Raw genomic sequence first — 12,159 nt, 5'->3', positions numbered from 1 at the left:
TCGGATGTATTAGAGCATAAGATTATGGGAATTGTGTGTACACCTGACTAAAGACAAGTTTTTAATCTACATTTTAACTTGGAAAGTGTGTCTGACAAATAATAAACAGACTGTAGCTGATTTATGATCTACACTGAACAAGGACTCCATTATATTCTGCTGGCACCATATTAAATACGTTTTATTTATTGTGTATTGTTTAGATCTGTGGTTTTTGGGGACTGATGTCTAGAATAGAAGACCACAAGACGCTTGGCTCAGAGACTATAATTTGCAAGGATGGATTTGGCTCCACAGTCCAAGAGCGTTTAAAGCATATAGCCATGGAGTTATGTAGGCTTTAATAAGGCTCATGAAGGTGGCACTTTGTGGTGGGTGTGTAGCTGTTACAGCACTACCCTGTTCTGCTCAGGGGCGGGGGCGGGGCCGTCGCTATGACGTCACCTAGGCGAACCGGACGCGCCACTTCAGGCGCAATGAAGCAGCTCCACAAAGTTAAAACACCAAACACACTTCCACTTACTTCAGAACTGCTCAAAACATCACGCTTTACTTACCACACGGCAAGCTGATTTCGACTTCAACCGAATTCTTTCTGAACTCCTGTGGCTTTTTCTCTCAGGCCAAAGGTGCGTATTTTTCCCTTACCAATCGTCATCATTATTATTATTATTATTATTATTATTATTATTATTATTATTATTATTATTATTATTATTATTATTATTATATTTCAGTGTATTTAGTTGGAACGAATTATAGCCCACTGTGGATGTGCCATTTAATTATCAAATGTGTGTGTGTGTCTCCTGTAGTAGCTGTGTGTTAACGCGCGCGAGCCGGAGTGTGAGGTCCCAGGCCCCAGGTGGAGATGCTCGTGTTGAACGTTACCACGTGACCGCTGAGCTGCGAGACACGGTGTCGCTGACCTTGTAACCATGGACGTACCACGTCAAGTCCAAGGCACCCCGCGTCTTCACTACAGACTCAACGGCTACCAGCAACCTGTGAGTCCTGAGGAGTGTTTCATAGACTTATAAACAGGGAGAGAAGCTGACACACACACACACACACACACACACACACACACACACACACACACACACACACACACACACAGCCAGTCTTAGTACCTTCTTAAGGACCTTCCATTGACCTAATTAATACAGTTAATAATACAGTTAATGCAGTTAATAAAGCTCCTTAAAAACCTTCTTTAGGTTTTTCTTTTCTTTTTTCTTTTATTATTATTATTATTATTATTATTACTAATAAAAATAAAAATCAACTGACTTTTGTAAAAAAAAAAAAAAGTCTTCACAAAGTCATATGTGTTCTGTTCAGCTGTTCAGAGAAAGATTTGTTAATAGAGTCAATGAGTCACAAATTGTCAATTCTAGATTCTATAGGACTGAAATTGATCTATTTTTCAATAATGAGAACTATATCTGGAGTTAACTGAGTAGATCTCTAAAATGAATATGAATAATACATTTCTGTGTGGACAAAAAAGAGGTGTCAAATAATAACACCTGCTTCATCATGACCTACACACAGTATGTATTGTTTAAACATGAGGGGAGGTTATCGTTTTATGAGCAAAAATTTTGCTTGGTTTTGAAACAAAACAATGAGAATTCGCGTATTTTTACCTAGAAAAAACAGCGAGTGATATTTTTAAAGCTTTTAGAAACAGATGTATAAATATACACATTTATTTTCATGAGGGTAAACACTATATATTCTCAAAAACACACTGATTAAAATATTTACATAGATACACACTTACACATCCAGAAGAGAGGAAGGGAAACCAGTTCTGCTGCAGTTTTGGACAGGACAGCGTGTCAGGAGAGCTCATTATTCTTCTCATACTTTTTGTAAGGTGTGGCCCCTAACACAGACGTGTCTAAATATTCCCTGAAAAAGCAGAAAATATAGAATCCTGATAAAACTAAGCTTTATTCTTATAACAGAGAAAACCTAAAAGCTTATTTGTCGTGCCAGTTTAACCGTCACAGAACATGTCACAGAATCTGGGTGATTTTTTTTTTATTATTATTATTTTTTTTTTTACAAAATTAAAGACAAATATAAACACTTATAGTAGAACAGTCATGGTTATTTTCTGATTGTATTCAGCTTGGGCTGGGATTGTGCTTAGATAAGGTCAGAGCTTAGATAGAGCTGCTCTGGCCACACCGCCACTGCCACAGAGCCTAAAGCATTGTGTTTGTTACAAAGTCCGAGTAACATGAGAGCTCGCTGTGATGCGTTGAGTTGCTTACTGAATTCAACACAGGCAGAAAAGCTGGTTCTACTTCTTTTCTCTCACCTGTCTCTTTTTCTCAGTCTGCCCCACATCTGTCATCAATAATGATGTTAATCAAGGAAAGGTTCAGGATCTATAATAGCTTTCTACTAGTTTTAGCTTCCTATTTAATCCTTCATTGATTCAAACTCTAAGGACACGGTATAATATTGCTGTGACTGCCTCTGTGCTTAGAGGGTGACTTTATGTTTTTTTACAGAAGCATTCAGGGCACCCCACCCTTACATAATCCTCCAGCACAGATGCAGGTATAGTTATCCTGTCTTCCACGTTAGGTTGAGAGGTGGGGGCATGGGACCAGAGAAACAAGTAGCCTACTGTTCACTTGTGCACACACATATACACACACACACACACACACACACACACACGAGAGAGAGAGACAGGAGGGTGCTGACTGCTTGCACACTGTGCTGTGTGTTGTGTATGTGATGCCGAGGTGAAAGATTTCTGCACTGAATCAAGCCATGGTAAAATAACTGACATGGCAGACGAGTCAGAAAAGTCACTTTTCTGCTTTTTATTTATTTTTAATTGTTCATTTTAGGGAAACTCCTTACAATTATAGATAAACCAAGCCCTCTATTTACCATGCATCTCTGGGTGGGGGTGGTTTGTTATTTATCTTGAATGTGAACACAGTTCATTTCAGATAAATAGATAACAGATATTGTATAAATTTGCACTACAACACTCTTAAATTTAGTTTTTTGCCCCTTGAATGTCTAAAGATTAATGATGCTGTCAAAGGTACGATGCACAAAATCAGTTTTTACTGTGTAGTCAGGATGTGCTGATTTTTCCTTTTCCTGAGTAGATTGCAGTATTTCAACAGCAGCTTTGTTGTTGTTTTTTTTTGTCTAGAAAGATGATGGCTTACAGTTTCTTAGTGTGGAGGAAAAGGAGTGTATTCTGTTCTTTGAGGAGACTATAGACTCACTAGAGGAGGGTTTTGATGATACCACAAGATTGACCTCACGAAGAACCGCTCCTGCTGAGAACCTTCAGACTCAATCTCATTCACCGTTAAATCCTGCCATTGCTGCAAATGTTTCCCCCAGCGTAATGGAGCATGACATCATTGACTTGGTCCATTCTCCATCTAACTTCACTATGCCAGGTACTGGTTCATATTTCTGATTACTGATTACTAAGTGATTTACTTATTTGACCAATTCTACAACAGGGCTGTGTACAAAACTATATAAATAGATAAGTGAAAAGAAATGCAATCTTATTCATTTGGGGTAAAACCTAAGCATAACAGTTATAGAATTGCCTATAAAACACAACAGAAATAAGAATGAAACAAGCAAACACTAGAGTTATGAAAGGCACGTGAGTAATAGAGTATAAATAAATCAGCACAATAGACAAAGGTGGTTGTAATGGCAGTAATAATCAAGGGAGTGATCAGACAGAGGTGGTGCAGGTTGCTTAGTCACGCCAATATGTTATATATTTGAGAAATTGAATGTAATCTAATGCTGAACATGTTTTGCTCCACAGATTTTCAGAACCTTGCTGTACCACCAGAGTTTCATTATGAAATCCTACCAAAAAAGGATCCTAATGAGAGTGTCGTCCCATCCTCGACTGCAAGCTGTAATGATTATGAGGAGAACAACCACCAGCCTCCTCCGGGATCCGTTCCCACACCCGTTGTCATAGCCAGCAAGATCGCCGAGCACCAGGGCACTGGCGGAATTACTCCATCCACACTATTAGGCCACAGACGCAGCCTAGAATCCAAACGTGAGCATCCAGTGTCTGCTAGGAACCCCCGTCTCCCCAGCAAAATCAGCATGACTCGGAGCACACGAGACACCAGCCCTCACTCAATTGCCACGGCAGCTGTCAACATTCAGGAACGCCGCTCACAGGTGTTTGCTAACCTGCCTGCTGGCAGCCACCCACTAGAGGGGGGAGAACCTTCCTGCATCCGCAACTTGCCCATACGCAGCGTGTCGTTCAAAGATACGGCACCTGAGAGATCCAGGATTGAGGCATTGTCCAAGCTTGGGCTAACAGGGGGCAAAACAGCTAATTTGACACCCAACTATGGTATTACAGGGAGCAGCAATATTTCACCTATCAGCAGCCCTAACAAAGTGAACAGCAGTGCTAATTCACCTAACAGCAGCCCTAACAAAGTGAATAGCAGTGCTGATTCACCTAACAGCAGCCCTAACAAAGTGAACAGCAGTGCTAATTCACCTAACAGCAGCCCTAACAAAGTGAACAGCAGTGCTAATTCACCAATCAGCAGCCCTAACAAAGTGAACAGCAGTGCTAATTCAGCTAGTAACAGTGCTAACAAAGTGAGTGTCAACACACAGGCTCATATTTCTAACAACATCCATACTTCAAGTAACATCTATGAGCCAAAACCCAAGAGTGAAGTCTCTTCCAACAGCTTTAACTATTATGGGGGAAAGGGAAAATCTGCAGCGATCTCACCTATGAATAAAGACACTGCCGCTATTGTAAACCAAGAAAGAAGGTCTAGCGTCCCACCTTCAAGTGCTGAATTGAAACAGACCGACTTTAACAGCTATGGGGGTAAGACCACCATTTTGAATCCCACAAAAAGTGTCAAGGAAGAGTCCGTCCCTTCCTCCTCTACAAACTTGTCTGAGCCAGCTGAAACCCATTTCAACAGTTACGGTGGCAGATCAAAAGTTATAAATCCTTTGTTGAACACAGACGTACCACACGGGGTGGATTGCACTCATAGCCACTCACCAACTAATGCTCTCACACCCACCACGCATCACAGTCACCCCACCAGATCAAGACAGCCATCCGATCAAACCAGCTATCATGCTACACCCAAAGCTCCAACCCCTTTACAGCCTGACCCAGTTCACCAACCTATAGTCAGGACCAGGCCTGCAACGCTGCCTCCTCCAACAGCCCCTAGACCCCACTATTCCTCTGGATCTGTAAGACCTCGTCCAGATCTGGTTCCTCCAGAGATCCTCAGTAAACCTGCACCGTCATTCCGCGCTCAAGGCATCACAGTACAGTTTTCTGGCAAAGGAACAACAGGAGAAGCCAGGCGAGATGCTTTGCGCAGACTTGGACTGCTAAAGAACACACACTAAACACAGTACCTTTGAACATTATTTCCTGAAACCCATTTTAACAAAAAGTCTGAGGAACTAAAGGCAAAAAAGTTTAAACAGTTGTCCTTGATAATGGAGCTCATCGACTGCTATAGTATTATTTTCTATTTTGAAAATATGTAATCTGTCATAGTTATTTGAATTATATCTAATCTCATGGAAATGTATTTAAGATTGTATAGTGCTTAAGAGTTGATACTTTGCTATTCAACAAACCACCAACTATGACACAGGCTACTTATTTAGCCAGTCTAAGGAAAAAGGCAGACCTTTTTTTGTGATTTCTGAGACAAGTTGGACTGATGTATATGCATGGCATTTAGCCCACGTGCCAAAGTGACTTGCACTTATTTCATTTATTCAGTTGAGGATTAAGCATCTTGCTGGAAGGTCCAGCAATGATATCTTGACAGTGCTGGGATTTAATCCGTCCAGCGTGAAGTCCGGGATCTCTGAGCTACTGCTGCCATAGCGTTGCTTGTTGGAAATTTTCTCTACAACAACCACTACAACAGTGGTATACAATGCAAGAAGGATCACAGTGCCACAGGCCAAATATGGTTGTTCCCTAGCAATCTCTGAGCACCTGAATGGCCTCTTGGTTGACAGTACATTGAGCAATGTCTATAGAAATGAAGTTACACACAAACATTGTAGTGAACATGAGCGAAGTCTCCTCTACTGATCTGGTAGTGGGTGAACCACATCTGGGCTGGACATTTGGATAATACGCTATAAAGGACCATGTCACTGATGATCTTTTACCAGATGTTATGCAGAAACCACACCATTCAGATGTAACACGTTTACGCCTGTCAACTCTCAGTTGAGTTATTTCTCACAATCGGGCCTGAGATTAACCTTTTAAAGACAGCAATTTGTCAACAGTTCTCAGCATTTTGAAGCACAATTGATAAACAATGAATCTGCAGATTCCAGCTCCTTGTTTAGAGTTGGCTTCTTTATGCTGTGCTCATGTCCGCAGGATATTTTTAAACGGGACGGCAGCATCTCCCACACTAAACCACAGCAATCCAAATGTAGCCTCTATAGATGAGGGTGGTGATGGAAAATATATTTTTTCCCCTCTTTTTTGGTTCTGTTTCTGTTTGGATTGGCACCCTTTTATTCTGGACTTTTTAACTCTGAATTGAAGTCTTTAATATTTGCTGCAGCTTTATTTTCAGTTTAGACAATGATTTAAGTATATTCAGTGATTTGTGTTGTATAAGGAGTTTGTGTGCAGAAGTATGTGTAAGGAAACATCTTTGTGACAATGCAAGTGTGTGTGCATTTGTATGTATGAGTGTGTGTCTGTGTGTGTGTGTGGAATGTGTTGAATGATGTATGTATGTTTTTATTATTATTTTTATTTTTATTGTATTTATTTTTTAAATACTGACTCCGGTTTTTTGTAGCAATTCTACAAACATAATTGAAGGACCTAAAACACAAGGTTGTGTCTTTGCCTACATGCACACAACACACAAACACACAAAGCAAACCAATCTTAATATCCATTTTTCATTTTATTTCAGTCTTCACAAATGGTGCCACTGCAATAAGAAACAGAACCATAAGCCTTGTTTTCTTTTACGTTTTTCCTCCATTTAAATAACATGTCTACTTTGAGCTATTTGTATTGTCAATTCTAAGTTATAAAGTTATTCCTGTATCTCAGCCTGCTATTTTTTCTGTGAATAAAAGCAGTTTCTCACCCTCACGATTGTGCTTATGCCTTCAGAATCTGTGCCGTGTTCTTAACCGAGTAATGAATTAATAAAGCTGTAAATATATTTTAATTTCAAGCATTTAATTAAAACATCATGCTTTAAGGGTAGATGTATGAGCACTGTTTCCTTTCAGCTCCCTTTAGCAGATTATGCTTTTCAAGAAGTATTAGCACACAGAATCTGATGAAAAATTCCGTACTGGAATTCCTAACTTGGAAAGAAACAGAGAAAGCATTTAGGCTTGGAAAAAAAAGAATGTCAAAACTAAATGAACAAGAACTGGCCTGGAAATAAATGAAGTACTGTATATAACAAACAAGGTAAGTGCCTTAATCCTTATAAAATGATCACATTTTATGCGATATGATGCATTATGAGATTGAATCGAGACTGTCTGTAATATTTATTAGTATTCACAACCACAGGGCTTGATATAACAGACTATATGATCTTCCTCATCAGCTGATCATCATGCCCTTTATTAGCTGTGTCAGGTGTGTTACAGCAGGAAGCTAAAAGTGTGATTAAAAGTGAAGTCCAGTAAACATTCATGTCCCCTCAGGTCCATCTGGATAAACAAACAGAAAGGTTATAGAAGAGGCAGACATTGTCATAGTCAAACTTAAAATGATAAAATATTAACCTCTGTGCAGTTGAACTACAAAGTAGGAGAAAAATTTGTACACCTCCATGTTGGTCTTTTGTTAGCTAAAAGCTAGCTAACTAACTGAAACGAACACAAAGCTAACCGCGAGGCGTGATTTCTGATGAGTAATGTATATTTTCCTCATGAAAACTTTAAGTAAGCATTACAAAATTTAACTGTCAACATTAAGTGTTTATTAACATTAAGTGTTAATTGATCTAAATGTTGACTGATCTTAAGCTAATACTTGTATAACAGATTTGAAGGTAAGAAGTGCTGCTGTGTTTATTGTTAATGTCATGAGCTGTTTATGTTATGAGTTATGTAAAGACCTATAGTTGTATGCAGCAATAAAATTATGCAATATATTGCTGCTCATAGGAATATGTTTGCAGCTTGCCCTATTAGAAGAGGTCCAGAATGTCCAGGGTGATGCCTACCTCGTGGCCAGTGTCCCCTGGGATTGACTCCATCCTCTCCTGTGTAGGATAAGTGCTACAGAACATAGTTGGATGGATAGTTAGGTTCTTTATGAAATCATTGTCAAGTTCCTACCTGAATGTATAAATGTTCTAACTTGTGCTACATACACAACAATGCAAAGATTTATGGACACTTGACCATTACACATACAAGTGTTACTTTGCCAAAAAGTGGCTCTACAATAGCTTTACAGTTTCCCTTTACCTGAACTAAGAGCCACAAACCTTGTTCCAACATGACAATGTCCCTGTACACAAAGCACAGCGCTCCCTGAAGACATGGTTAAGGATTAAATTAAAGAACTCGAGTGTACTGAACAGAGCCCTGACAGACTCAACCCCACGAAACACCTTTGGTATGAACGGAAATGAACACCACACCTCCTCACTCTTACATGAGTGTCTGATCTCACTAATGCTCTTGTAGATGAATGATCACTAATCCACACAGACACGATCCAACATCTAGTGGAAAACCTTACCAGAAGAGAAGAGTGGAGCTTTTTATAACAAAAAGGAGAGGAACTACATATTAATGCCCATGGATTTGGAATAGTTTGCTCAACAAGCATATACTGTACTGTGAGTGTGAAGGTCACATGTCCACATACTGTACTTTTGGCCATATAGAGTATAACTTCAAACTTATACATTCCATGTAGTGTAACTGTATGTTAGAAGCCAGATGCACAGACCTTGTAGAAATTCTGATCCTGACTGGCCATTATAACACACCAATGGCACATAATCTGGTTATAAATTCAGCCCAACTTGAAGGAGGGAAATTATTCCAAATGTCCTTGGTCCAGTGACTGATTTTTGCTGTGTTTACTTGAGCGCTTGGTTTTGCCAAATGGCAGGTTAGGAACAGAGCACTAAGAATAACACTAAGAATTTAGAGGAGAAAACAGAGGCCAAATGATAGATTCTTATCTTCCAAGGAAATCTCTACCTGAAACCCATGCTCCCACATCCTTAATCCTAACTCACCAGAATCCCCCTGCCCCATTGATTCTGCCTCAAAATGTAGCTAAAGAAAGACATTTAGAAGTTCTCTCAGGCCTCTTATCAGACATGATTTGATCCCACCTCTGATCAGACATGATTTGATCCCATCTCAGATCAGACATGATTTGATCCCACCTCTGATCAGACATGATTTGATCCCACCTCTGATCAGACATGATTTGATCCCACCTCTGATCAGACATGATTTGATCCCACCTCTGATCAGACATGATTTGATCCCACCTCTGATCAGACATGATTTGATCCCATCTCAGATCAGACATGATTTGATCCCACCTCTGATCAGACACGTTTTGATCCCACCTCTGATCAGACATGATTTGATCCCACCTCTGATCAGACATGATTTGGGGCTGAGGGTGTCATTCTTAGCACAACAGATATTTGTGTGGCACAACAAATATTTGTGTAGCACAAATTCAACAGATGTAGAAGTGTTATTCAGGCATTCACATGTCTACAATTAATGAAAAATGTATTAGACGCACCTACATTTTAGGTACATCCTGTAGACATACAGTTCATAATGACATTGTGTTCATTTTCTTCAACTTGAGTTTGTTTATCATACTGTCTGAACTGCTACTGAAACGCTGATACAGTTATTCCATTTCAGTGTCACTGCTGTTCCTATTAGAGCCTTTCTATAATATACATACAGTGGCTTGTGTAAGCCCCCCCCCCCACATACCCAATTTAAACCTAACCAATTCAAACTGAACTAGGATTATATGTCACATATCTAGCCAAAAGAACCCATAAAAAATAAAGTGGAGGTGAAAATCGACTTATGTTTGATGATTAGAACTGTAAAAGCTGAGACCGTATATGTATTCACCCATTATTTTGAAGCCTCTTAATTAGTTCTGGTGTAACCTGTTGCCATCAGACATCACATAGTTAAATGGAGTTGTGTGCCATTAAATTGTGTGAACTCAGTAATAGACCTGTTCTTGGAATAGTTCAGAACATTCCTAAACGAATATAGTCATGGAGAGCAATTAAAACAATCAAGGAAAAAGTATCGAGCAAGCCCTGAACATTCTGTGAAGCACGAATAAGCAGGTAAATTTTGGCTTAATCAATCAAACAAACAACAACAACAAAAAAAACAGTCAAATCAAAAAGCAAATCAGAGGCCAAAATTAACTCTCACCATGATGCAATCACTACCATGTTTCATTGTGGGGTTTCACTGTGTTCTTAGGTTGATTATCAGTGTTGTATTTCCTGCCAAAGAACCAACAGGTCTCCAACATCTCTTTTGGTTAACTCTATATGGGATTTCAGAGGTTTCTGGGTTAAAGTTGGATTGAAAGTGGGATTGAAATTTGGATCTCTCCAAGCTCCTTTAGAGTTCCTCTTGACATTTTGACTGCTTCTCTGGCTAAATTCCAGCCTTACCTTTAGTGAACAAAAAGCAGTGTCAGACTTGTGTAATATTCTTTGCATTTTATTTCTTCAAATAATAGTTTTAATTGTGCTCCATTGGACCCCCTCTCTCACACATGCAAACAACCATGTACACACTTCAGTAGAATGGTTTATTTTGTGTAGAATTATGACATAATCCTACTTAAGTCCTTTTAAGTTCCAGGTCATAAGAAAAAAACAGAAAATATGGGAGTTTAAGAGGGGGAATAGTAATGTTTGTTATTTCACCTCATTAATAAACCTTGGCTTAGCGGTTAGCACGTTCGCCTCACACCTCCAGGGTTGGGGGTTCGATTCCCGCCTCCACCTTGTGTGTGTGGAGTTTGCATGTTCTCCCCGTACCTCGAAGGTTTCCTCTTGGTACTTCGGTTTCCTCCCCCGGTCCAAAGACATACATGGTAGGTTGATTGACATCTCTGGAAAATGGTCCATAGTGTTTGATTGCGTGAGTGAATGAGTGTGTGTGTGTGTGCCCTGTGATGGGTTGGCACTCCGTCCAGGGTGTATCCTGCCTCGATGCCCGATGACGCCTGAGATAGGCACAGGCTCACCGTGACCCGAGAAGTTCAGATAAGCGGTAGAAAAATGAATGAATGAATGAATAATAAACTTCTGTACTAATTGAGGTAGCAGTAGTAACGTTCATAAGTTTCACTTTGTATCCGTTTTTGGAGTAAACTTTAAATTACCAAAAGTTGTACGTTCATCAATGGTCCGACTAATTATCACCTGATCTATGAATCACGTGTGTTGATAGTCATGGAAACTTTAAACTGCACTGTGTTCAGTCTCTAGGCCTGGAGTTGTACGCATTAACCAGTCTTTCTACTTAAGATATTTAGCCAAAGAACTTAAGACTTGAAAACAAAGTACACGGCACTCTAGCACATATCAGCTTCTTTGTGAAGAAACCTCTTCAGTAAATACTGTACGACCGATCCCATATGTGCTTGTTGAACATCTCGTTCCAGATTTATTCCCTCTTTCCCTTATAATAATACCCGCCAAATCTGCACCATTCTCAATCATTCAGCTACAAGAATATTAGTGAGATCAGATACTGATGTAACAGTTTGTGATTAAATTCATCCCACGGGTGAATGGGGATAAGCTCAGTCCTTCCACTCCAGTCCTTATACAGCATGTCTTAATGGTGCTCTATGCTTTGTGCACAGGGGGTATCGTCATGCAGGAACAGGGGTCGAGCCTATTAGTTCAATGAAAGCTACAGCATACAAAAGCATTCTATACAATACTGCTTCCAACTTTGTGTAACAGTTTGGGGAAGAACCACTTATTTTTTGGCCATAAAGTGTTTATTATTTTCTGTAGTTATGTGGTAGAAATGCTTTGTTAATTAATCATAGGCTAAAAA

At 39.6% G+C, this 12,159-nt stretch overlaps 1 protein-coding gene and 1 long non-coding RNA gene across 3 annotated transcripts; one reads left to right on the top strand and one right to left on the bottom strand.

The window, feature by feature from the left end:
• The first annotated feature begins 444 nt into the window (after nt 1-444).
• On the top strand, nt 445-7,183 carry LOC113653877 (mucin-12). 2 transcript variants are annotated; one of them, XM_047820125.1, is made up of 4 exons: nt 445-629; nt 819-1,007; nt 3,197-3,452; nt 3,842-7,183. In XM_047820125.1, the coding sequence occupies exons 2-4, from the start codon at nt 939-941 to the stop codon at nt 5,437-5,439; spliced, it is 1,923 nt and encodes a 640-aa protein (XP_047676081.1). In that variant the 5' UTR covers nt 445-629; nt 819-938; the 3' UTR covers nt 5,440-7,183. The 2 variants fall into 2 exon arrangements, with proteins under 2 accessions (XP_047676081.1, XP_047676080.1); XM_047820124.1 differs by having other exon boundaries at nt 816-1,007.
• A 93-nt stretch (nt 7,184-7,276) lies between these two features.
• LOC113654059 lies at nt 7,277-11,072 on the bottom strand. Its single transcript, XR_003443293.2, has 3 exons — nt 10,507-11,072; nt 8,280-8,334; nt 7,277-7,761 (listed from the first exon to the last, which is right to left on the bottom strand). It is a non-coding gene; the product is annotated as an uncharacterized LOC113654059 (long non-coding RNA).
• Between the last annotated feature and the right edge of the window lie 1,087 nt (nt 11,073-12,159).

The sequence above is a fragment of the Tachysurus fulvidraco genome, chromosome 10 (assembly GCF_022655615.1).
Source record: "Tachysurus fulvidraco isolate hzauxx_2018 chromosome 10, HZAU_PFXX_2.0, whole genome shotgun sequence".
Taxonomy (NCBI): Eukaryota; Metazoa; Chordata; class Actinopteri; order Siluriformes; family Bagridae; genus Tachysurus; species Tachysurus fulvidraco.
This window is presented reverse-complemented; position numbering and strand designations above follow the sequence as displayed.

Excerpts from the sequence above, each read along its gene's own strand:
- LOC113653877 (XM_047820125.1), top strand. The coding sequence starts at position 939 with ATGGACGTACCACGTCAAGTCCAAGGCACCCCGCGTCTTCACTACAGA. Across the intron at positions 1,008-3,196 it reads TCAACGGCTACCAGCAACCT|AAAGATGATGGCTTACAGTT; the intron begins GTGAGTCCTGAG and ends TTTTTTGTCTAG. Across the intron at positions 3,453-3,841 it reads ATCTAACTTCACTATGCCAG|ATTTTCAGAACCTTGCTGTA; the intron begins GTACTGGTTCAT and ends TTTGCTCCACAG.